General features: G+C 49.5%; 11 protein-coding genes across 11 annotated transcripts; 6 read left to right on the top strand and 5 right to left on the bottom strand.

Moving 5' to 3' along the window:
• Positions 1–87: 87 nt before the first annotated feature.
• Positions 88–1,414, top strand: N7506_003057 (uncharacterized protein; the record flags this gene model as incomplete). The annotated part of the gene is made up of 4 exons (XM_056952352.1): positions 88–127; positions 560–621; positions 683–807; positions 865–1,414. 4 exons carry the CDS (start codon positions 88–90, stop codon positions 1,412–1,414), a joined length of 777 nt encoding a protein of 258 aa, XP_056814044.1.
• Positions 1,415–1,633: 219 nt separating this feature from the next.
• N7506_003056 (uncharacterized protein) lies at positions 1,634–2,010 on the bottom strand (the record flags this gene model as incomplete). The annotated part of the gene is made up of 2 exons (XM_056952351.1): positions 1,634–1,833; positions 1,950–2,010. 2 exons carry the CDS (start codon positions 2,008–2,010, stop codon positions 1,634–1,636), a joined length of 261 nt encoding a protein of 86 aa, XP_056814043.1.
• A 972-nt stretch (positions 2,011–2,982) lies between these two features.
• Positions 2,983–4,578, top strand: N7506_003055 (H3 histone acetyltransferase RTT109; the record flags this gene model as incomplete). The annotated part of the gene is made up of 1 exon (XM_056952350.1): positions 2,983–4,578. The coding sequence occupies one exon, from the start codon at positions 2,983–2,985 to the stop codon at positions 4,576–4,578; it is 1,596 nt and encodes a 531-aa protein (XP_056814042.1).
• Positions 4,579–5,045: 467 nt separating this feature from the next.
• Positions 5,046–6,731, top strand: N7506_003054 (putative ceramide glucosyltransferase; the record flags this gene model as incomplete). The annotated part of the gene is made up of 2 exons (XM_056952349.1): positions 5,046–5,170; positions 5,222–6,731. The coding sequence occupies 2 exons, from the start codon at positions 5,046–5,048 to the stop codon at positions 6,729–6,731; spliced, it is 1,635 nt and encodes a 544-aa protein (XP_056814041.1).
• Positions 6,732–6,919: 188 nt separating this feature from the next.
• N7506_003053 (uncharacterized protein) lies at positions 6,920–7,705 on the bottom strand (the record flags this gene model as incomplete). Its single annotated transcript, XM_056952348.1, has 2 exons — positions 6,920–7,359; positions 7,468–7,705. 2 exons carry the CDS (start codon positions 7,703–7,705, stop codon positions 6,920–6,922), a joined length of 678 nt encoding a protein of 225 aa, XP_056814040.1.
• Positions 7,706–8,454: 749 nt separating this feature from the next.
• On the bottom strand, positions 8,455–9,399 carry N7506_003052 (WW domain-containing protein; the record flags this gene model as incomplete). Its single annotated transcript, XM_056952347.1, has 1 exon — positions 8,455–9,399. One exon carries the CDS (start codon positions 9,397–9,399, stop codon positions 8,455–8,457), a length of 945 nt encoding a protein of 314 aa, XP_056814039.1.
• Positions 9,400–11,092: 1,693 nt separating this feature from the next.
• N7506_003051 (uncharacterized protein) lies at positions 11,093–12,995 on the top strand (the record flags this gene model as incomplete). Its single annotated transcript, XM_056952346.1, has 3 exons — positions 11,093–11,155; positions 11,215–11,385; positions 11,439–12,995. 3 exons carry the CDS (start codon positions 11,093–11,095, stop codon positions 12,993–12,995), a joined length of 1,791 nt encoding a protein of 596 aa, XP_056814038.1.
• Positions 12,996–15,907: 2,912 nt separating this feature from the next.
• Positions 15,908–16,433, top strand: N7506_003050 (hydrophobin family protein; the record flags this gene model as incomplete). The annotated part of the gene is made up of 2 exons (XM_056952345.1): positions 15,908–16,324; positions 16,377–16,433. The coding sequence occupies 2 exons, from the start codon at positions 15,908–15,910 to the stop codon at positions 16,431–16,433; spliced, it is 474 nt and encodes a 157-aa protein (XP_056814037.1).
• A 755-nt stretch (positions 16,434–17,188) lies between these two features.
• Positions 17,189–17,896, bottom strand: N7506_003049 (uncharacterized protein; the record flags this gene model as incomplete). The annotated part of the gene is made up of 1 exon (XM_056952344.1): positions 17,189–17,896. One exon carries the CDS (start codon positions 17,894–17,896, stop codon positions 17,189–17,191), a length of 708 nt encoding a protein of 235 aa, XP_056814036.1.
• Positions 17,897–18,872: 976 nt separating this feature from the next.
• On the bottom strand, positions 18,873–20,029 carry N7506_003048 (NAD(P)H-dependent flavin oxidoreductase; the record flags this gene model as incomplete). Its single annotated transcript, XM_056952343.1, has 4 exons — positions 18,873–19,016; positions 19,071–19,799; positions 19,850–19,932; positions 19,987–20,029. 4 exons carry the CDS (start codon positions 20,027–20,029, stop codon positions 18,873–18,875), a joined length of 999 nt encoding a protein of 332 aa, XP_056814035.1.
• Positions 20,030–21,022: 993 nt separating this feature from the next.
• On the top strand, positions 21,023–21,783 carry N7506_003047 (uncharacterized protein; the record flags this gene model as incomplete). The annotated part of the gene is made up of 3 exons (XM_056952342.1): positions 21,023–21,062; positions 21,125–21,209; positions 21,348–21,783. The coding sequence occupies 3 exons, from the start codon at positions 21,023–21,025 to the stop codon at positions 21,781–21,783; spliced, it is 561 nt and encodes a 186-aa protein (XP_056814034.1).
• Between the last annotated feature and the right edge of the window lie 1,841 nt (positions 21,784–23,624).

Raw genomic sequence — 23,624 nt, 5'->3', positions numbered from 1 at the left:
GTTTGAGTGTACTCGACTCCTGTGGCGTCGCCATTCCTATGCAATTGCCTCCCTTGAACACGTGCACGGCAATCCGCTCCGATCGCAATGAGTCTTCCACTTAGCAACCACAGCACAATTGAGCTCGGTCTGTTTTCGTGGGCATCTTCTCCCTTCTATGCGCTTGTGCTTCATGTTGTTTTCCCGGGCTGCCGTAGCTTTCCTTGCGGGGCCAGCCCCAGCCTTCGGGGCCATCACCACTAGCCTACAGAGCATCCTCAAGAACACCCACGGCAGCAAGGATTATGGATATCCAACTGATTTAACTAGGGATATCTTACCTGTGAGTGTTTTTCAAAAAATTACTGCTGCTGCTATTTAGGTAGTGTTTTTGTTTCAAGCGCCTCTAACCCTGTTTCCATGGATGTAGATCCCCGTTCATTCCCATAAGTAAGACTACGTCACCTCATTCATCGACTTACCATTGACTCCGTGAAGTGATTACTGGAGAGACGAGCCGTTCTATACTGGTCCGTCGATTCCCCCCTGTTGATCACAGGGTGTCCTAACATCTTTCCAGCCCTGTCGCATGGCTGCACATCTACCGAAGCAGATGTCTGGCTTTACAACGACACTCTATATGTATGTCAACTATGCTGGCTATATGTGGCTAATGCATTGGATTTCTTACTGACCAGACAAGGTCGGACATGATCACTCCGCTCTCATGGCCTCGAGAACGCTGGAGTCCTTGTACATCAACCCAATCTTAGATGTTCTAGAGCGGCAGAACCCAGAAAGTCCGTTCGTAAATAAACCGACTAAAAAGTGAGCACTCGATTCAAACCTCGACATGACAGCATTGCTGATCGCTTTTTCATACAGCGGTGTTTGGGACACCGACACTGAACAAACATTGTATTTCTTCATTGACGTGAAAACATCCGGGCCCGAGACTTTCAAGGCTGTGATCGCTGCCCTAGAACCCTTTCGAAAGAAGGGCTATCTTACCACCCTGAAGAACGGCAAGACCATTACCAACGGACCAGTCACTGTCATTGGCACAGGGGGAACACCTCTGGACCTAGTAGCACCCGTCAAAGACCGTGATTACTTCTTTGACGCCCCGCTCGCCAATCTCACGGATCCCGCATATGCCGACATTACTAGAACTGTGTCGCCTGTGGCATCAACAGATTTCCAAAAGACAGTCGGCAAGATCACCAGGGATACAGACCCTATCCTGACAGATGCCCAGCTCCAGGCTCTGCGTGATCAAATATCTACGGCAAATGAGCGGGGCATCGGAGCCAGATATTGGAATACCCCGTACTTCCCGATTCGAGCCCGAAACCTAGTATGGAGGACTCTCTTACGGGAAGGTGTCATTTTACTCAACGCCGATGATCTCGATGCCGTCACATCTCTCTTTTGAGTGGTATCAGGTCTTACAAACGTTGTCATAATTCTAGGGCTTGCACATGGTGTATATAGCACTCAGGTTCGCATTGAATTCAATTCCTGCTCTGCTAAAAAAAGTACCCCCTTGCGTCAATGTGATCTTGCGCTTTCCTTAATGCTCCGTCATTCTCTCCTTCCAGACCCATCGGACTCTGCTGATATTGGATAAATTGACGTATTGGGCTGGAGTTTGTCACCGTTCTCTCATCCTCGCATCTCGAATCTCGAGTCGAGCATCTTGCTTATGCACTCCGCAGACAATTACGGCATTTGTGGCAAGAAATCCTGCCATCGATGTGTCTGATGCTCTTGCTGGCGCACCGTTCATCTTCAGATCGCAGGTGCTGAGGACATTTGATGAATTCACCGCCGCTGGAGTGGCCGCAGAGGTACCTGATTTGCACCTGAGTGCAGAATTCCAGGGTGCTGGGGTCAGGCACTGTGGTGGATTGGTCAATGACATCTTCATGCAGGCACAGTTACACAGATGATAGTAGGTGCTGACGTACGTGGGAGATCTTCTGGCAATGGCACTTTCGGCTGCTGCTTGGATAGTGGCTTGGATGCCATTTTGGGACGCAGGTTTGGAAGGGTGGCTTGAGTGATCTGGAATCTGGATATTCTCTTGTCTTGTCAGCGATTGGTAGAAGCAGTGTGAATGGTGAGGCTACTTCTTTGGATGAGTAGAGTGTATTTGCTGGGCAAATGTGTCACTGAGAAAGGTGTAGAGTCTGGAAGGAAATGGAGGAATGAGAAAGATGGTCAAGGTTGGACGAAATGGCAAGAGCCAGCTGTGCGCTGCACCTGCTACATCTGTCAAGTTTATGGAATCACTTTGCTTGCTTTGGTCATCTCAATCCGCGGATATATGCAGCACATCTTGATCTTTTGGCTTTACGCCGGGCACGTATTATACTCTCTGGAGGGTTGCGATGGTACTTTGCTATACCTCCGAAATACGGAGTCACTTACTTGTGGAGGGTATCTAGGTATCAATCTAGATATCCAGAGCTGATCAAGATATGAATATAGACTTATAAATCTACATCACCGCTCAGAAGTATTCCAATCTTGAAGCCCTGGAGGTTGCGATACTTGTATGTTTCGGCTTTGGTCACTATTAGATATTTCCAACGAGCTTTTGTTATTACATCTGTTGGTACAATAATCAAGTTTACTTCCAAGATTGAGGGCATTTGAAATCAATAATTCAAGTATGTGTTTACTCACTACTACAGGTGATTTTGTCTGAAATCTTGGCACGGTGATATAGATCTCAAAGAACTTTGCAGGTTCTTTGTACCACATTTGTCAATATAAGATCTCTCACTAACTTTATTGATTATTCTGAACTCATCTACCAAACTCAACAATCAATTTCAATGTAATATCAAAATATACCAACACACAGCGTTGAGATCTCATCCTGCGGTCAGATCATCTCGTTCCTGGCACGTGACCTGTGATTTTCCTGCGACACTCCGCAGGGATTTGGGCTCCTCTCACCACCATTTCCACGACTCTCATTGGACGAACAAGAATATGGAGGATCTGGCAGATCTCTTGGCCAAAGTGCTCCCCACTGGGGTTGAGATCACCCTTCGTCATGTATCCTCAACACCAACTCCATCCGATGCTCTCTTCGCAGCTGCGCCAGGCCAGCCTGCCGAGCCGACCTTTTGCGAGAATCATTTCCTCTCGGCGTCAATTGACTCCAAGGATGAAGAGACTATTATTTTCGGTATGGAGGTCATGGTCTATAACACGGCCCACTTGACCACCATCTTCGTCTCCAAGGCTGACTCGACCGGCTTCCTGCATCTACTCCAATTGCCACGCAAAGTCTCCATTCTTCGACTGATTTCCAACACTTTCCTCTCCTTTTTGGCCCGGGCTCGTCAACGGCCCGGCGTGCGTCTCGTCGTCTCGCTGTTTGCCCGTGCTCAGGACCAATACCTGTTCCCCGGTAGCATTGAAAATGCCGAGAAGCACGTTCTAGACGATAGAGGTCTGATCAAATGGTGGTGTCGCGCTGTCGACCCTATTCTCCGTGAGCACGAACCCGAGTCTGCGCTCCAGGAAACGAAAGCATCAGACCAAACCATTGAAGCGTCCAAAGCTTCGGCTACGGCCTACTTGATCGTCCCTAGCTGCGATCGCTTTGAGACGCGCAATTTCTTTCCATCTTCGGCCAAGGCCGACCCGCAGGATCGCCCGCGATGGCTCAATAGCTACCCACTGAAACAATTGTACCACGATCCATCGGCTCCCCCGCGCTGCTTGGTACCTCGTTTCCCGGATGATCCCAAGACTCGTTTCCTCGTCGACCTGGACGACGAGCTCCCTGAAGTCGAGGAAGGCAAGCCTGCTTTACCAGATGCAGGACGCTGGCGCAGTGTTAAATCCCTCGATCAATTCTGGGAGATGATGTCTTTCCGCCAAGAATGTTCGGCTGGTCGTCTGGTTGGGTTTTTGTGGCTGGTCATCAATCCTCCCGGTCTGATGAACTCAACATCAATGGAAAGCCAAAAGCGCGTCTCTCCTGAAAAGGACGTCCTCTTACATGCACAAGATTGCAACCCTCCTGTCACAGAGGACACGGGGAAGCTTTCTGGTACTTCCGAAGCAAAGGAAGAACCGGCACAGGCAGCAGCGATTCCCATAGCCCCGCCGACGTCTTCCGAAGTCCCCCAGAACGAGGAAGTAATCAATCCCTTCGATTGGCCGGAAGTCGGACGTGGCAACGTCGTGCTCAGCGAGGCAGACTATAAAAAGATGATGGACACCGTTCTAGACAACTTCTATGACGAAAATGAGATTGTGGCTAGCACTAAAGCCTACGTTGAACAAGTTGCAGGTCTCGCAGACCAACTGACATGGGGCAAGAAGGTCGTCGGTATCAACACAGAGTCCAGTGCCGTTCAGTCCACAGATGCTACCAGTGCCAACAACATCATTGATCTGGGACTGATCCGCAAGCGAAAGAAGTCGTTGGGCGAGGCAGCTGCAATTATTGAAAGCCAAGAGACGAGCGGGTCGTTTGACACTCCTACCCCTGCGTCGGCTTCAATCCCAGAATCGGGATCGGCTGTCAATGTCCTCAGCGCTGGCTTAGTCCGGAAGAAGAAGAAAACATGATTGATGTGGTCCTTGGAGTATTTCGGCTTACGGGTGGGTCTCGGAGTTAGGAAACGGTCCTTTTTTTTAGTTGATATTTGAATATACACGGATACGAGCAAAAATTAGCCCCAATTGAACCGCTTGCGTGTTCTACCTTGCCATCTTAACAGGGTCATGGATCTATAGCTCGGCTGGCACCCCTTGCTCTGCGGGTTGGGATATTGTAGACTCGAACATGAATAGACCTCCAAAGTAGAATAGAGCATCCCCAAAACCATCAACTTCAAAACAACTTCCGTTTACCCCCTACGAATAAATATCAAAATCCAAAATTAACAGCAGTGAAGCGCCAAGACCGAAGTATACAGGGACACGCTGCGCGGGTGGGCCACCGCCGAAATGAAACCCACCCGCAGCATCCGCTTACTTCTCAGCGTTTTCTTCTCTACAATGTTCCTGCATATGTCGAGTTCCTCTCAAGTCCCATGCTGAATTCCATGCCCTTCCTCTCTGGGCTCAGTGATGGCACTCTACCCGTCACGGCGGGGTGGATTGCCCTGATCTGGTACGCATTCATTCTGGCAGTTTGCGCCTTGGGCTATTTCCAGATGTACGATCCCCCAATGCCTCTGCAATTATAAGTTGTGCTGACTCCCTCCAGATGGAATTATTTCCTCAGCCAACCGCTCAAATCCCCACTAGCGAACGCCGCCGACGCACCACACGTCACCGCCATTCGGCCCGTCAAAGGCCTCGAGCCACACCTGTACGACTGCCTCGCCGCAACCTTCAGACAGGACTACCCGCACGACAAACTCACCATCTGCCTCTGTGTCTCGGCTCGCGATGATCCCGCCCACCCCACGCTCCGCAAACTCATCGCTGATTTCCCCGATGTCGACGCGCGCATTCTCATCGAAGAAGAGGATCCGCTCCTACAAGACGACAATGCGTACAGTCTCGGTCCGAATCCCAAGATCCGGAATATGAGCCGCGCTTACCGTGAAGCGAAAGGCGATATCGTCTGGATCATCGATTGCAATGTCTGGGTCGGAAAGGGCGTGTGTGCCCGCATGGTGGACAGACTATGCGGAACCGGTGCCACGCCAGGCAAAAAATACAAATTCGTGCACCATCTGCCTGTGGCCGTTGATGTGACGGGAGAAAATAATATGCGGGCAGAGCGGCAGGCACTCCTGGACGCCAGTCAAGCCGCGGGCGAAGCTGCGATGCCTTCTGTTCGTCCGGAAGATGGGCCTGCGGCGATGGTTTCTGCGGGAGGCGGTCGTCTGGAAGAGCTGTTTCTGTCGTCTGCGCATGCAAAGATGTATACTGCTATCAATACGGTTCTTGTTGCGCCCTGCATTGTGGGGAAGTCCAACATGTTCCGTCGATCACATCTCGACTATCTCACTAGTTCTCCGGCTGCACAGCATGAAACTCGGCATCCTGGCATTGACTTCTTCTCTGATAATATCTGCGAAGATCATCTGATCGGTGATCTACTTTGGAAAAAGCAGGTGCGGGAGGAGAAAGAACTACGGGAGCGATGGGGGAAACATGCAATGGTTTTCGGCGATTTGGCTATTCAGCCTGTCGCCAATATGAGTGTGCCTGCATACATTGCCCGTCGGGTTCGATGGCTGCGTGTCCGCAAGTTCACCGTTCTCCTCGCTACGCTCGTCGAGCCAGGTACCGAGTCCCTGTTGTGTACTCTATACGGTGCTTTCGGTGTCACGACTGCATTGGCCCCGCATTTGGAGAAGAAGGGCATCCAATATGCCTCGCACCTGGGATCGTGGACCGCTTTTCTTGTGCTATTTGCCTTGGGCATGATCTTCTGGATCTTGGTTGACTGGACTTTGTATATCAAGCTGCATTCCGCAAGATGCATCGAAGTAGATGATGACACGCCGTCTTTCGCACGTCCACAGCGATACCGGTCTCAAACAACACGACGCCCGTTCAAACAGTGGTTCGCCGCCTGGCTCGGCCGTGAACTCCTCGCTCTGCCAATCTGGGTTAGGGCCGTATACGGCGGCGTAACAGTCGTCTGGCGAGACCGACGTTTCAAAGTTGGCTTCGATGCCAAAGTCCGTGAAATCGATCCAGCTACCCCACCCACCGCAGCTTCATCAACCGGAGTGGCAGGCAAGGTCCGCAGTGATTGATGTGTAGATGTGAATAAACGATTACAATGTATACTAGACCAGCATTCAAACCCAGTCTCAAGCGACACAACGTGTAAAAAAGATATCAAAATGCATTACTATTGACAAGAACCAAAACATCGACGAGAAAAGAAGTCATCGCATCCATGCGTCCCAGCCCGTACCCCGGGGCCTTTTGCTCAGCGTACCTAAGCAGATTTCGCCTCGCCCTCAGTAGCTCCCTTCTCCAAACTCGAAGCAACATCCGAGTTCAGAAGCCACTCAACAACTTGTCTGCCTGCAGACATTTCCCCAGCGTCCTCGGTCTTCTCACCCTCACCCTCACCCTCACCAACAGTCATCTCAATCTCCTGGTCCTGGGTCTGGTCCTGGTTCTCCTCGCCCTCGCCGTTATCCTCAACAGCAGCCCAAGCCGTACGCTCAGCAAGGAAGACAGCATCGTGACCAGCATCATTCTTGACATCGAGATCCGCACCAGCTTCAACAAGCGCCTTCACACATTCCAAGTGCGTGTTCAGCGCAGCCCAGTGCAGAGCCGTGTTACCAGAGTTATTGCGGTGGTTGATGAAAGCAGCGCGCTGAGATGCCTCAGCAGAAGAGAGCTTTTGAAGAAGAGTAGTGAGGATTTCTACGCCGCTTAGTTAGTATTCCACGTTCCCGAAAGCGAAGAACAGAAAAGAATATTGAACATAGGCCAAGAGACGCATGTCAATTGGTCTTGTCTGAGATCACATACCGGCATTTCCGTTAGCGGCGGGGAAGTGCAGGACACAAGAGCCGGAGCCGCCTTCGCTCTCGTCGGCGAGGTCAATGGCGGATGCGACGATCTGGGATTCGTTGCAGTTGTGTTGGCTGGCGAGGGCGGCGATGTCGGCGTTCAGAGCCTCGAGATCGCCTGCTCGTGCATCATAGATCAGATCATCGACTGCTTCGGCGGACAGTGCGATTGGCACAGAAGGCTTAGATGTGGACATGATGTGTGAATGGGTATATGATTTTTTTTTGGTGGGGTTGTTTTTGATATCCCACTTTATTTGTCTGATGCGGGGTGTTAGTGATATTCATGTATAAAGTTGAAAATCGGCAATTCAGGGGAGTAAAGAAGCATTTGCACGAGCATGATGGGAGTACATTCAACTCGATTCAAGTCTTGAAGCTGCAAATACCCTCGAGGTATATCCGGAGATCTTTGGGTTGATAAGAGCCCTGTCTCGTGAAACTTGTTTCACGAGGGTTATTTGTGGCCCAGGGCGGTTGATGCCCTGATTTAATTCAAATTGCAAGACTGTATTCACTCTTACCTTCAGCTTTTTAGTTTATTGCTTTCTGGAAGAGATTGATACAGCCGGAAGATGAAGCGGTTCGCCGCAAAAAAAAAAGTCAAGTCATGTGATGATAGTGCTATCAGTAACTCTGTCCGATCTACAACGGAATTATACCAAGCCTGGAAAACTTAGGACAGCAGAACGAAAATTCCTTTCTCAAGTCGTTGCCCCTATTGATACATAATAATTGTACAAATGGCTTTGGTCGAAAGCAAAGTCCAACGGACAGAATCTGTCGCTATCCATGAGGAAAAGCAAAGGGCAAAATGCAAAGACAGAAACACAAAAACAAGCTCAAACGCCTCAGAACCCACTGCCTGTGGGATGGTATCACAAAGCTCCAAATTCAAATGCGAGGGGCGTCAAATCAACCCCAGAAAATGCAACAAGGCAGATATCTAGTCCCGCAACCAAGCCCGGCGCTTCTCCTCTTTCTTCTCGCGCCGCTTTTCCTTGAACTGCTTTAGCTCAGCTTTGGTCAGCTTGCGAGAGCTACGCTCAGCGCGCAAGCTACGTCCGTCATGACTGTTGGCCGCGGCGTCGACGTCGAAGAAAGCATTCATCTGGCGCCGGGACTTGTTTTCATCATTGTGATTCTCGGGGTTGATATCGGCAGCTTGCCATCTACCAGTGAAGCGATTGAAGGTACCAGTAGCGCCGTAGGCAGCAGTGGGGTCGACGGCTCCGGCATTGGACTGCTCGGACTGCTCTTCGTATTGGCGCGCATAGTCGGCAGTGGGGTCGTAGTCGCCATGGATAGCCGGGTTGTAGCCACCGATGACAGGCTCTTTCTTCGGAGCTGGCTTGGATTGGGGCTCGGTGCCAGGTGCGGCGGGGGTCTCCGGGACACGAGGGTTCTCCCATTGCGAGGCTCCGGTCAGGCGGTTGTAAAAGTAGTAAGCTTGCATATTTGGTTCCCACACAGGTTCCCATCCATCGTCTTCAGGCTTGTTGGTTGGCGGGACCTCGTTGGGAAGAGGTGGAGGGACCTCATCGGGGAGAGGTGGAGGAACCTCGTCGGGTAAAGGTGGCGCAGATGAATCATCATGTTCGGGCTCGACCGACTCTGGTAATTCCGCGCTAGACTTGGATTTCTCAGATGCATTGGCATCGGTGCTTGGTTCTTCCGCCTGAGCTTTCTCGTCTTGAATGTCATGTTTCTCTTCAACGTCAACGTGCGCTGGTGCTGGCACGGACGAGTCACCTGGGGGCTCAGACGTAGCAGATTTGACGGGATCGGGCGATTCGGACATCTTGGTTTGATCGCTTGATTTGGGTGCACGGTCAACGAAGAGAGTAAAGATGGTTGCAAAGGTCGCACTCTGGTCGCGCCATTTTGCCATCTGAGATGCGCGAGATCTTGATTTACCGCCTGCCTGACTGGGCATTTAACGCTAATTGGTGGCTGCGATGCGCTATACCCAAGATGGTTAGCGTGGATTTTATACTTCAAAAGCTTCGATCACCAACTTTTGCACACCTCGCCCTCACCTCTACCTTTCATACTGGCAATATATTCTTTCACAACCTACCCTATCACAAGTCACCTAGGAACTATCAGTTGAACAAGAAGTATTGTAGACCGTTGAACCAGAAGGCTCTCATGAACCTTATATACTCTGCTTTTTGACATGATGCGCAGACTAAACAAAGCTCACCATCAAGCTCCAGGGCTGTGCTGTAGACAAATCTGTTTGCATACAAATCAATAGAAGGCATTGAAATTTTGGCAGTCTTTTACACCAATCCCAGGAGGGCCATAAAAGAAGGACGTGCCACGGATTCATGGCCTTAATCAACAGTACATCTCTGTTGCTTCTTTGGACTCATTTAACACAATATTTGGTCTTTGTTTGTCGTATACTGCTTTTGTAAAAGCGTGCATGGTATCTTCTAGGGAAAATCTGGCTAATATAATGATTACAGTGATCAAGATATCATTCTTTTGTGTGTTGAATTCTTGTAAGCTGTGGCTCTATCTGTCCTTGACAGAATCCTGGGGACTTCCGAGGTTGGTCCTGTTGGCAAACATAGCCTTTAAATTAAGTCGGCCTCATAGTTAATATGAGAACTTTTGAATAATCTGTTCTTCACAAAACAAAAATCATGAATTTCGTTGTGGCTCAAATTTTAGAATGTGTAGTTTGGAGGCAAGGGATTGGAATTTGAAGCCTTGATCCTGGTTGGTGCTCGGAATCTACCGAATCACTAGCCCCCGAACCAACATACTGGGTTATCAGAACCGAGGGTATTTTCTTTAATATAGCCCGCCACAGGAAAGGGGCAATAGAGCGGGTAAAGCCTCCAAATGCAATTTTGTATCGGTCGAGTCGGGACAGAGTACAATGCTGAACGACACCGCCAACCTTGGAACAATCCTGGATCCCAAGAGTTATTCTCATAGCACATACACACCCGGGCAGATGAATTTCCTTTGTTTAGTATTTTGATGAGAATTCTTAGTCTTGTGTTTGGGAGGGTTTGGTTTAAGTCATCAGCCTCAATTCCTCTGGTTGCATTCTCTGTTGGAATACACACAAGATGACGACTCCACCTGGGTGAAAATGCCGTGATATTGAGGTCTACACAGAAACCAAGATTGCAAGACTATCGGCTATTTGTCCCGGAGCCTGATGCGTCCCTGATTGATCTGAACTTTAAAATTCCACATTCCTGGATTCCTCGCATTCGCTCTATTCTAATTAGGTGCAAAGGCTTGATTCTTCGAAACAGCTAGATTTATGGTAAAATTATCCAATATTACTATAGCTCATGTGTTTTGCAGACATTCCTGGGGGGTAGTGAGGAAATTACCATGTCCATGTCACCTAGTCCTGCTATTAAAAGGCCAAGGCCCATCGGCATGAATCTGTATTCGCCAACCAATTCAGTCGACAACTACCGCCATTCGCCTTCTCGCCACTCATTTGTGCCCTCTATTTTTCACTACTATCTTTTAATCTAATATTCATTCATTATCTGCTTGTATAGGCTGTCCCCTCGTTTCAAGTTCAATTGGCTTGGTGATATCCTAAAATGAAGGGATTCACTTTGATCTCAGTGTTTGGTGCTGCTGCACTTGCTCATCCAACCGGCCTGGTAAGTGCATCTTTCGCGTGGCCCATAATTGGAATACGTCCTAACGAGGGATGCTATAGTGGTGGGGCACGGATGTCTGCTACACCAGTCCAGACAAGGTTGATAATCAGTGCTCCCCTGCCCAGCAGGTTGGATTCGACTGGTCTCAGCTTGGAAATGGTGATAACTGGAGCTTCGACGGTTTCAACTTTGTCGGATTCAGTGCCAAAGATGGCTGCGCCAGCTCTGATGTAAGTTGAATTAGCAATTGCCTCATCAACAACTATGTCTGACCTATAATTAGGGCTCTTGCATCGGTGGCCAACTTAGCCGTGAGGATGGCTACACACTCGAAGTGAACACCGCAGACACTCCGTTCTCTATTCGCAAGTTCCACCTTTCAACTTCTCGTGATACGGATGTCCTCATCACATACGAGATGCCCAAGGGACGTCCCTGTCGTCAGGTTGCTTTCAGCTCTCGCCAGGGAACTGATGTGCACAACGATCAGTGCGGCGGCGCAACTGCGGTCAAGTTCCAGCTCCCCGAGGAAAGCAAGTTTGGTGAATGCACACTGGACATTCACTCAATCAACTTCGACTGCTCAGCTGGAGAGGAACACACTGAACACCCCACTAGCAGCATTACTCCGTCTGAGCCTGAGCCTACCCCCATTCCCGAGCATGAACACGAGCACACGTCGGTTGTGGAAGTTTCCTCGCCCTCTCCATCGGTGCATGTGCACCACCCCACGTCAATCTGGGAGGCTTCTTCGCCCTCTCTGTCGGTTCAGGAATATGAACACACTTCGACCTGGGAGGCTCCCTCGCCCTCTCCGTCGGTGCATGAGCATCAACACACATCGGTCTGGGAGGTTTCCTCTCCGTCTCCCCCAGAGCATGAGCATCATCAGCCAACTACTACCATTGATCCAGTCGTGTCTGTCCCTAGCCAAACTCACTCGGTGGTAACCGTGTGGACAACTACAGAGGTCACAGTCACCAAATGCGGACCCACAGTTACTGACTGCCCTGCTCATTCTACTGTTGTTGTTACCTCTACTCGCTCTGTATCAACCACAACCTGTCCTTCTGGATCCACAGAGCCCAATGCTGGTCATTCACTCCCCACGATCCTTCCCTCGAGCTCAACCTCAACCAGCTGGATCACTGCTGCAACTACTGTCTCCACTACCCCCAACATTCCCACACCTGCTCCATGCCCAGAGCTGGTTCCCAAGTGCATGAACACATGGCTGTCAATTCCCAAATGCGACTCCAACAGTGATGCCGCTTGCTTCTGTCCTTCTTCGGAGTTCACGGACAAGGTCAAGTCCTGCATTCATGCCTGGGGTAACTCCAAGCAGGAGATTGATTCCGGACTTTCTTACTTCGCTGGAATTTGCGCTCCATACGTGCCCAAGAACCCTACTATCATTGACATCGTGCCGTCCCAAAGCCCTCCTGACTCCCATGTCACGGCCACTGCATCTGAGCCTGTCGAGACTCCCTGTACCACCCTCACTTGGTCCTCTCACACCGTGACTGTTCCGCAGGTTGGATTCAACACAGTCACTGGTAGCTCCACGACTTCTGTGGGTCTGGTCGTTGGTACTCCTGCAAGTGCCCAGGTCACTTCGCCTTCTCACACTGGTCACTCCAAGAAGCCTTCGGCGACAAGTACCCCGTGCTCTACTCACACTTCTACTCTGATTACCACCGTTTTGCCGAGGCCCCCTACTTCTACAAAGCCTGGTTCTGAGCCCACGGAAACTGTTGTTCACGCTAACGCTGGAGCGAAGCCCTACGTCGGTTATCTTTGGGCCTTCGGGTCTGCTGCTCTATTGTTTGCTCTGATTTAGGAAGCTGGATGAGTTTTTCTTGTAATTTCTCCACAACTCTTGTTTTATTAGGCTCAAGTGACAGATTTTCTCCTTTACATTGGTGATCATCCTCCTATCTCATTATCGTAGTAGCCTATAGGCTATTAGATCCGGAAACGTGACTATCTTGCAGAATCGTCCCCATCATCGTCAAGTTGGCAAATCTATTGCTTCGTTGAAAAGGAACCATGCCGCTGACTTCTTCGTGTGGATACATTAGACAAAAATTATCTCTTGTCGCAGTGGCTTCTGACATCTGGTGTCGTGATGGATGAAATCCCGATTAACAACTCCAGCCCTGGAGGTGTGTGAAATAGTTGAATAGCCAACAGTATGATTCTGAACTATATTCAAAGCGTAACTCAACAATGGATCTAGAAGATCAAAGATTCTACTATTAAGGCCGTTCTTCTGTGGTTTCTGGGCATATCACAGCCCTGGAGGCGACAATATGTATGCAAAATTACGCTTCACATGCTGTGTTCACTTCTTGAATTACCCCATACTCAAGCCCTCCTGCCTTCCCTCCTATGCGCATACCCAGAGATGCAACAGACATTGAAGACACATTTCATACAAGTTGAAGGTAATGCATTTTCACAATCAAATCTCAACTTTCACATTTTCTGTCAGCAATTTTCCTACTTCTGAAGTAATAGCGCAAGACAAAAGAGATGTTGTTTCATTTGGATGCAGAAGATGTATGCTCGTATTTGCTTGGACACTGGAGGAAGGGGGAGTGTGCAGGGGATGCCGCGCCTCATGGCCCCCATGGGACCCTCACACTGCAACCCAAGAGGACAATGTTTTGGGAATACTCTGAAGGGCAACTGATCTGCGTAGGGTGCAAACACGCTTAAACATTCCAAGGCTACTTGAACTTCCCTTTTGGGTGTGCTACTTGCGATGGTAGATTTTCAGTGTTGAATTGCACAGTTGATCTCGAGAAACTTTTTTATTTCTTGAGATCATACTGAGGTATTCCAAGGTTGAAGAAATTGATACCTGGGCAGGACAGTGGGTATTTTTATTGAGGTTGTTAGGTACAATTTAACATATTGTTGGGGAGTGGACAACGGTCTACAGTGGATATATATCCACAAATTTAGCACGGTAAGAACCACCTACAACTCGTAGCCTCAAGCTCACGCAATAGATATCATGAGAACTTAATCACAAGATTATCATGACAATAGTCGAGCCAGGAATTGTTTATTTCACCAGAGCAATTCGTTCAAAGTGTTGAAGTATCTGGGTCGATGCACCACCTGGGCGCAACTAAGTTTAGGTACAGCCATAGAAGAAAGCGATGATGCTGAATGACCCTCGGGAACAGCGGTCAATGGTAGAAATGAATTATCTGAATCTAGTCACCAAATTGGAAAGCCTCTCCTTCCATAGACACCAAAGGATTTATGTGCTCATCCTGCCAATCACCACAATCGCCAACCAAGACAATGAACAACTCCAACGTACATCGAACTTTATTGCATAATGCAGATACACGGTAGGTAAGATCAGGAAGTTATCTTGAATGAGTTATCAAGTCGAATATGCCTAAGCCAATGTGACCATGTTCAGGCAAAAACGGTCGGACTGAGACCGCAACATCTGATCTAGATCAAGTGACGACCCAAAGAATCTCTGACTCACCGAAATCCTGCTCATAAGATTGGGATTTGCATGTAAAGAATTACCTGAGATTGCGACCATTCGCAAATGTTCGACGCTTGGTCTAGCAATGCGAAATCAGACTGTAGGCGAGTAAGTACACTACGGATACTACCTCCACGCAAAGGGATATTGGATTGCTTGGCTACACCGTGAGGACCTTGATTTTTTTGCAAAGAATATACGGTGTAGGAACAGCGCAGGCAGAAAGTCCTCGGGCTCTGTTTGGGGTTGCCAGGGGCCATAAGACTCAATCACCGACGCCTTATTGTTCCAACGAATAATCCGTAGTCACCTCCCAATCGGTGAACTCACCGTTACGTTCATTGTGTTTACCGTTACGGTGCTTAATTCCTCGCAGAAAATACAGACCCCGAAACAATGCAGGGCGTGACTTGACTTCCCCCTACGTGCGGGCTCGGCTAGTGCCCGGGGGTGTAGGCGCCCTTGCAGATGACCTGGATGTTAGAGACAACCCACCACTAAGGGGTAACCCGAGCGTCCCCTAGCCACTACCAGGTGCTTGCCATGAATAAACTATGCGTAGCATACCTTAGCTCCCGGAGTGCAGTTGATCAAATCAGAATGGTCAAGGGGAGCAGCCCCTGTGTGGCTGGGAGATTTGAAGTGTTCAGGAACTGGGGGATAGGACCCACTTGGCGACGAGCTTAAGCTTACTCTTGTTTTGAACGTTACGTAGGGTGAATGCTCGTGCGTACGGTATTTGCGATGTTTAGACCGCTGGCAGTCAATCTTCTTGCTGCAATTCACGGACAATGGATCAACAGACATGAAATTGGATTAATTGTGGACACTGAGTTAGCCTGGACCCTATGTGAACAGGTGAGCCAGGGCACAGGAATGCCAGGGCAACAAAGTCGCGTGAAGCTAGAGACTGGGATGGGGTAGATCCATACCAGGAGGCTCCGCAGGGGTCACTTCCTGGCCCACAAGCCCTACAGAGTGGAGCGATCTTCCTGCTTGCTTCCTGTACTAACATTCCTGATACGGTGAGACTAGCTCTCAGGAACAATCTTGCCCTGGGAAGTATGGAGGCAGGCAGAGCTCACAGACCTCCCTCCAAATCTATAAAGATGAGGTCGTTTACCGTCGAATAATTCTTTCTTCATCCACATCAAACACTCTCTTTCAAGCCTTCCTTCCTCAGTCTTTCAAAGTCTTCTTCCGAGTTTTCTCTCGTTCAAATCCAAATCCACACAATGCAGTTCACTCTCTCCGCTGTTGTCCTCGGCCTTGCCGCCACTGTCGCTGCCCTTCCTCCTTCCGCCGGCGCTGGCAACGGTGTCGCCAACAAGGGTAACACCAACGTCAAGTTCCCTGTTCCCGACAACCTCACTGTCAAGCAGGCTCAGGCCAAGTGTGGTGACCAGGCTCAGCTCTCTTGCTGCAACAAGGCCACCTACGCCGGTGACACCACCGATGTCAACTCTGGCATGCTCGGCGGCACCCTCAGCAACCTGATCGGCTCCGGCTCCGGTGCTGACGGTCTCGGTCTCTTCGACCAGTGCTCCAAGCTCGATCTCCAGATCCCCATCATCGGTATCCCCATCCAGGACATCGTCAACCAGAAGTGCAAGCAGAACATCGCCTGCTGCCAGAACTCTCCTTCCAGCGCCGTGAGTATCAATCCAATCGACTATCACTACATCCAGCTAACCCATGCAACAGAACTCCGACCTCGTCGGCCTTGGCCTCCCCTGTGTTGCCCTCGGCTCCATCATCTAAGCGCGCTCCTTTGCTCTCTCGCTTTATGCAAGAAGCACTGGTCATCATGCCAACCCTCGCGGGCTTGCTCCCGCCGGGTTCGACATGAGCGACGATGTGGACCGTTATGAATCTCGGGTACGAAGGATAGGCTTTTGGCTTTTGTTTGATTAGTTAGATTCCTGTTGCTACTATCTCGTGTATCATTAACTGCCTGTGTGGCCCTCGGAGAAAGAAGACTGATTTACGTATTTTGATATATTGGCATTACGCCATCCGTTTCTTGTTTATTGGCTGAGGCTTTTTAGTTGTGATACTTTCGCAGCTACCAATTTAATAGATTCGTTTGCCATTACCTTCCATTCACTATAAAGGAGCAATCTTAGCTCAATTACTTCGCTCTCAGCATCTCTTCAAAGCAGACAATGGTCTTCGTTAAATCGGTCCTCCATGGAGTTCAAGTCTTTCCCTCAGCATTGAGTCCCGTAGTTCAAATTCTCCATTCTCGTACCCTTCCACTATTAACACTAGCTGGTTAAGCCCACCTCTGTTTGCTGGACCGTAGTGTACCTCTATTTCACTTGGAACACATTCTGGAGCCACTCTACTTGGAAATCCAACATTCGTTGTCGCCTACTCAATGTGTCAGGTCGTCAACTCATGAACAGAACGCAATCAATTTCATGTCATTAGGTACCAGACGCTCAGTCCACCATCATATCCAACAAATGCCCATCATTATGCACAGATCCCCTCACAATTCAACACAACCAAGTTCATGACCAAGGCGTTCTAAAACTTCCCTTATTACTTTTCTTCCGATTTTGCAAATGTACCTCCAACAACTTCTCATTCTTCATATCCACCAACGCCTCCTCATCCCCCACCCCAGCCGAATCCAACCACTTAGGCGATGAACTACTCGTCTTCAACGAAAGTGACGAACGAGGAATATTCAATCCACAATGCCTCTTCCAAAGCGTCTTCATAGATCGTTTCTCCTTCTTCGGTTCCTCCACAGCCGTTATCGAAGAACAATCCGAGCTCTTATAATACCCATTCTTAATACTCGTGCTTTGATCCCGCCAGTCACCAGTCTGCATGGGCCCTTGTAGTGATTTTGGTGTCTCGAATGGCGCTTCGCACATGTCTAGTTTGAAGACTGGGTATTCTGGGTTTGAAAAGGCTCCTGCGGATCGATCGCCTGGTGATACAGGTGTTTTGTCGAATAGAGTGTGCATGTTCATGTTTATGTTGGTTTGGAGATGGAGTTTCTTTGGACGGTCTGATGAGAGGGTTTCGTGAAATGAATGACGGACGATTGTGGTTGTTGATTCGACGCTTGGGCGTGTCAGACATGTTGTTTCGGTGGGTTTGATGAGGTCGTTTGAGTCCTCGTCTTCGAGCTTGGAGCTTGAGATGGAAAGTCTTTTGGAGAGGCGGTTATTGCGCATGCGATGCGTCATGGTTGAAATGATACCCATTTTGGCAGGATTGGATGGAATTAGGGCTGTGTTGTTGTGTAAGGCTTTGTGGGGGATTGAAAGCTTGAAATAGAGCTTGGTATAAAATTATCGGTGGCTGGATGTTTTGAGATAATTCAGGCTGCTTTGGATGCGATAAGGACTGGATTAGGCCGCATTCGAATATGGATTGCAGTCTGGTCTGATCAGGTATGTCAATCTTGGTCTTCAACGGGGTATTGCTGGCTTGACTGTGCTACTGGGAGGAAAAGACCGCGCGTATACGGTCTATCTTTAACTCAAGCTATTCTTGATTCTTCTACTTACCCCTCATCTTCATGGCGGTCAATTGTACAGACCGAAGCGTCACCAGCATGGAAGTATAAGTCGGTGGTAAGGGTGACGCCCAGAGCCAATGGGAGGTAGTGGATAATCTGTATGCGAAAGCGGCCGTAGCACGCGGTACGCCATCCCCCGAAAATCATTTAAAGCTACAGGTGAAACAGGTCCAATCGTTCAGACTGGAAGGGAGCTTGTCTAGGAATTCCCTGGTCTGGACTCGTATGCAAGGATCTGCATCCCTCTACAATATCGAACTTCAATATCAAGTAGTCCTTTGCATCTGTTCCCAATATCTAATTTCATGGGCCGCGAGGCCACGGCCGAATTAGCCGAGTTCGAGCTCCAATCCCACTCGGATCATTATTGTTCGCGGTTGGGAGTCGGAATTTGGAAGATCTGCATGCTTTGGCGATCACTCCCACGGACCTGTTGCAGGAATGCCAGCCATCGACCAAGCCCCTTGGACGAAAGTGGAACCTTAGGTGAATATCTTTTACAGACGCATTGAGGTTATGCAAATGAAATCACAGTGCATGATGGTATTGGGCGAAAGCCTCACTCATTATATACGGACCGGTCAAAACAGGAATACCTAAAGATCTATCAAATCTTGCCAAGCAACAAGGGAATTGTACGCTTATTCTAATGAACATGCTCAAAGCTTGCTGGCAGGAGCATCGGTGTACAGAGACTTGGTCCGGCTCATAGTCTCCACAGCTTCCTTCTCGATGCGAGTCAACAAATCAGCGCAAGTGGGGATATCATGGATCAAGCCAATCACTTGGCCAGCGGTCCAGACCTGTGCGCAGCGTTAGCACATGTTATCAAAGCCTCTAGAGAAAGATCAACTTACGCCGTAATCAGCATCACCATTGATGAAGACCTGACGACCCCGCTTGCCGCTCACATAGGGGCCAATCTCACTAAATTCCCCAGTAGTGCTCTCTTTCTCAATCTTCAGAGCATCTTGAGTGACCTTGTTAGCAAACAAACGAGAAGTGTTCTTCCAGCGACGGAGCACAAGAGCCGTATCGGTTTCTTGCGCCTTGACAATGGTCTCTTTGATGTTGTTGTGAATGGGAGCCTCAACAGTGCTCATGAAACGAGTACCCATGTTGATACCCTCGGCGCCGAGCGCCAGGGCAGCAGCGAGACCCTGCCCATCAGCGAATCCACCCGAGGCAATGAAGGGGACGCCGAGCTCTTGGCGAGCACGGCTGAGAAGGATGAAGTTGGTAATGTCGTGCTCACCGACGTGGCCGGCGCACTCGAAGCCATCGATGGAGAGGAAGTCAACGCCCAGCTTGACGGCGGACTTGGCATGGCGGATCGTTGTGCACTTGTGCAAGATGATGATGCCGGCCTTCTTTAACTGTGTGATGACAGGGCCTGGGTTGTTGCCGGCTGTCTCGACGATCTTGATACCTTCATCAATGATCACTTGGGCGTAGGCGGCGTAGTCGGGTGGGACGATGGCGGGGAGGAGGGTCAGGTTGACTCCGAAGGGGTACTTGGTCATAGTGCGGCATCTCTGGATTTCTTTGCGGAGGTCTTCGGGAGTAGGTTGAGTGAGCGCGGTGAGCTGGAGGAGGTTAATTTTGGCAAGTGCTGAGAGGGTTGCGGTAGACTTACGATTCCGAGTCCACCTGCGTTGCTGACAGCCGAGGCCAGCTCAGCGTATCCAACCCATTGCATACCACCCTGAACGACAGGGACTAGATAGACCGTTAGACGCAGTGTATATTATGAGGGCCTGGGGTTTTGCGCACTTCGAATGCCGAGCTTTCGGGTCAAGGCTGTGTTGAAAGGCATATTGTGAATCAGTGAGGGTCGAGGGTTCTAAGATAGTTGTGTAGTTAGCAACTGGAGAGCACCTCGTGGGAGACCTACTCACAGATATTGTATGGTTCGTAGAAAGCAGAAACCGGTGAAAGCGACGGGGTATTAAACCACCGTCTAAGCCGCGGACTTGTGGGGAAAGGCCCGAGATGCCGAGGCACGGTAGGATTACACCGATGCTAACCTTAAGATTTATGCAATGAATAATCAAGATATTCAAGTGATGCAGGTTATAATGATATATACTCAATATTCACATAGTTTAAAATCAAATACAGGATACTCCGTACTTCCCATGTTGATATTCGAGAACATGTGCAATGGAGCGCAGAGCAGGTGAACCCATCACATACAATGCACATGTGACAGGAACCGGTGATTTTGGCCCGACTTGGCCTGTCCGAAAGCACCTGGAGTGTATCAAGGACTTAAGGGTCTAATGAGACAAAATACGTCTTTATATGATTTCTAGCATTGAGGGCAAATGTGATAATCCATCAAATTGAATTGATTAAACATGATATGTAGTATGTAACCCTGAATATGAAACTCATTCCCCTCATTGACAGAGTGGAACGAGCGATTAACGACGGGAGTCTCTCTAAGAGCCTCTATATCCCTCGGCGTCCACGACAGAAAGCCGCAGTCAGTGAGGGAAAGCTAGACACGACGACATCATCCCAGAGAGGTAGACGACGTGAGCGGAGACTCTTGGAGAAAAGAGAAAAGAAGGGGAAGCGTCCGGGAAGAAGTGGGAAAAGACATTAGGCGAGAGAGTCACATGACCCTAGCGTGTGTGGGAAGAATGATACTCCGGCTGCTAATAGGCGGGATGTGATTGGCCAGCACCACGACGACTTGCCGGGTGTCTGAATGACTAAGGAGTACCCGAGGTCGTCCGTGATTCCGGTCATTCGCGAAGGACTTGCGAATTATCTCGATCAGACACTCTCTACTCACCTCACAATGAACTCCCAGAAGATTGCCCAGCAGTCGCTGCGACGGCGTATGTCTTGCAATTCCCCTGCTCTATCGAATATGTCATCTAACAGATTCCCCGGATTCCAGTTGCCGTCCAGCAGCCTTTCGCCATGCGGTCCACCATGATGCGCTCCCCCGTTGCTATTGCCCTCGGACAGAACATCCAGAAGAGGTCAGTGTCTCAATTTCACGAGCACAGTCACAATTACCCATATCCTGCACCCCCGCGTCCCTCAGCACCCCCGCGAAACCGACGTCATGCACAATCGCCAGAAGTAAAGCCGTGTTAACGAAAGATTTCCCCATATAGACAAGTGACTTCATCCCCCAACACCCCGGATCACAGCCAGATCCTCGTCCAGCAGCGTCTTCGTCGCCCCGTCGCTCCCCACCTTAGCATCTACAAGCCCCAGATTACCTGGATCGGCAGTTCCCTGCACCGTATCACCGGTTTCGCTCTCTCCGGCTCCCTCTACCTCTGGGCCACTGCCTACCTTGCCTCCCCCGCCTTCGGATGGCACCTTGAGTCGGCCTCCATGATTGCTTCTTTCGGTGCTCTTCCCGTCGCCGCCAAGGTCATCTTCAAGTCCATTCTCGCCCTTCCTTTCACCTACCACTCTATGAACGGTCTCCGTCACTTGCTCTGGGATACCGGCCGTGGTCTGACCAACCCTGCCATCATCAAGACCGGCTGGGCTGTTGTTGGTCTCAGCGTGGCCAGCGCCCTCGGTCTTGCTTTGATTTAAATGTTTCCATACCTCATACCTCCAAGTTTCTTTATGTGTTATTAAAGTGATTTTTTTTTTTTCCAAATATATACGAATCAGGTCTATTGGCGCAAGCTTAAATGGAGTGGGTTCCTTTTTCTGTTTGAAATGCTTGTTCAACCTCCCTTTGAAACTTGTCTGTAGTGAGGTCGGATCGAGTGCCCGCAATGGTTCTACAAGGGTGTTCGGATTCCGGGGTAGCAGCCGTCATGCCACCCAGAATTACCCCGTCTCTTGCTCAGGCCGATCTGCGATCTCTAAAGCTTACGCGTTGCGCAGATATGGTACTTGAATCAATGGTCACGTTGCATTGCATCGTCGAACTAGCATATTGCCAAGCTGGTGAATATATGAGAAGGCACGATAGTTATAACCCTCCAATCAAGCCCAATAACCCCCTGAAGCCAGATACAATGTCTCAATAACATCTGTCCAGTCATTTTGATCCCAGAAGATGCTCATCAGCACACCCTTTCGCTAGCCCTGTCGGTATCGCAGTGATGGGAATTGCGCAACATTAAGGATTTTCGGATTCCCATCAATGCAAACATCCATGGTAAGGACCGTGTCTCAGTACCCTGGAGTATGATCTGCAAAGAGATGCGGGTTAGTGACTGCTAAGTATCACAAGCATCCTTGGGATCTAGATCTAGATCTAGATCGTTAGATTGAGGGGAGTGTCACCAACCTATTATCCTATTCCCCATCAACGCCAAAGAAAACGAAAATCATTCAATCGCCATCTAGGCAGGACTTGGAGGCGGGTTGGGTGGGAAAGGCCGTGGTGAAGGAGGATCTTGCACAGAGTGATCACTAGCCGGGATGCCTCCGGCAAAGGTGTATGTTCGAAGTGGCGGTAATAGAATAGCCTGAGGGGTACAAATAGACAAAGTTTTGGGAGCAGCCATTTCGAAGTCTTTTTTTTTCTTTCGCAAAAGGATTAAGCGAATATAGTGGACAGAACACTGATGAGAACAAAGGCCGACGAAGTATAGATATCAGACGAGATACAGCCGTAGAGGAGTTTTCTGATCTGAATGAAAACCAGAGTCTAGGACAGGTCCAACTCATCTATTTAAGTTCCCCAGGCCCCGAGCAGCTGGTAAAGGTCGCGCCATCAACAAGTTGTACACCGCCACCTGTTGAGCATCCCAATCAAGGACCCAGACAGCAAAAGCTATTTGGCGAAGACCATAGCCGTTGCTATCCATTGACCTTCCAAGGTTGGGGACGGCTATCCGTGAAGATCTGGCAATATCTCGGCTTGTCTGCAAGGGCCCGATGAAAGACTTGATGTATAAACCGTTAGACGTACCCGTCCGCTGCCGTAAGACTACTGGGTTTTTTTTCTCATTTACGTGCCGGAAACAGGCATCGGCCGGGAAATAAGAGGGAAAAGACCACTTAGCACACACCTGGGCAGCTCCAGGGCTGGGCATTTGTTAAGAAAAAGTCTGTAGGTCTACGGGTAGAATGCTTGTAGACGGCTGTCGATCCGTTTCTTCCTGGACCACTCTTGAAGAAGGTAGATTACAGTGGAGTTTCACCAGCGGTCTGAGCCATCGGGACATTGCAGCTTGAATACATGGGTTTCACTGAATTTGTTCTAGATGGCTGGCCGTTCGCTACTCATCTGTTGAGCTTTGTGGACTTGTTTTGGTTGAACATCCGTGTCTGGTTCTCTAAATATATACGTCCTAATCTAGGAATACCTACCCGATGCCCAGGTGGGGAACTTCCAAGGTTTGATTTCCAAGGTTGTTTGCTGATGTTGAATCGTATGATCTATTATCATTGACAGGGTAATGAGTCCAGTTGAG

Source organism: Penicillium brevicompactum (genome assembly GCF_028827555.1).
Source record: "Penicillium brevicompactum strain IBT 35665 chromosome Unknown utg000002l_segment0_segment0, whole genome shotgun sequence".
NCBI lineage: Eukaryota > Fungi > Ascomycota > Eurotiomycetes > Eurotiales > Aspergillaceae > Penicillium > Penicillium brevicompactum.
The sequence above is the reverse complement of the archived record's forward strand: the minus strand, read 5'-3'. Positions and strand labels throughout refer to the sequence as shown.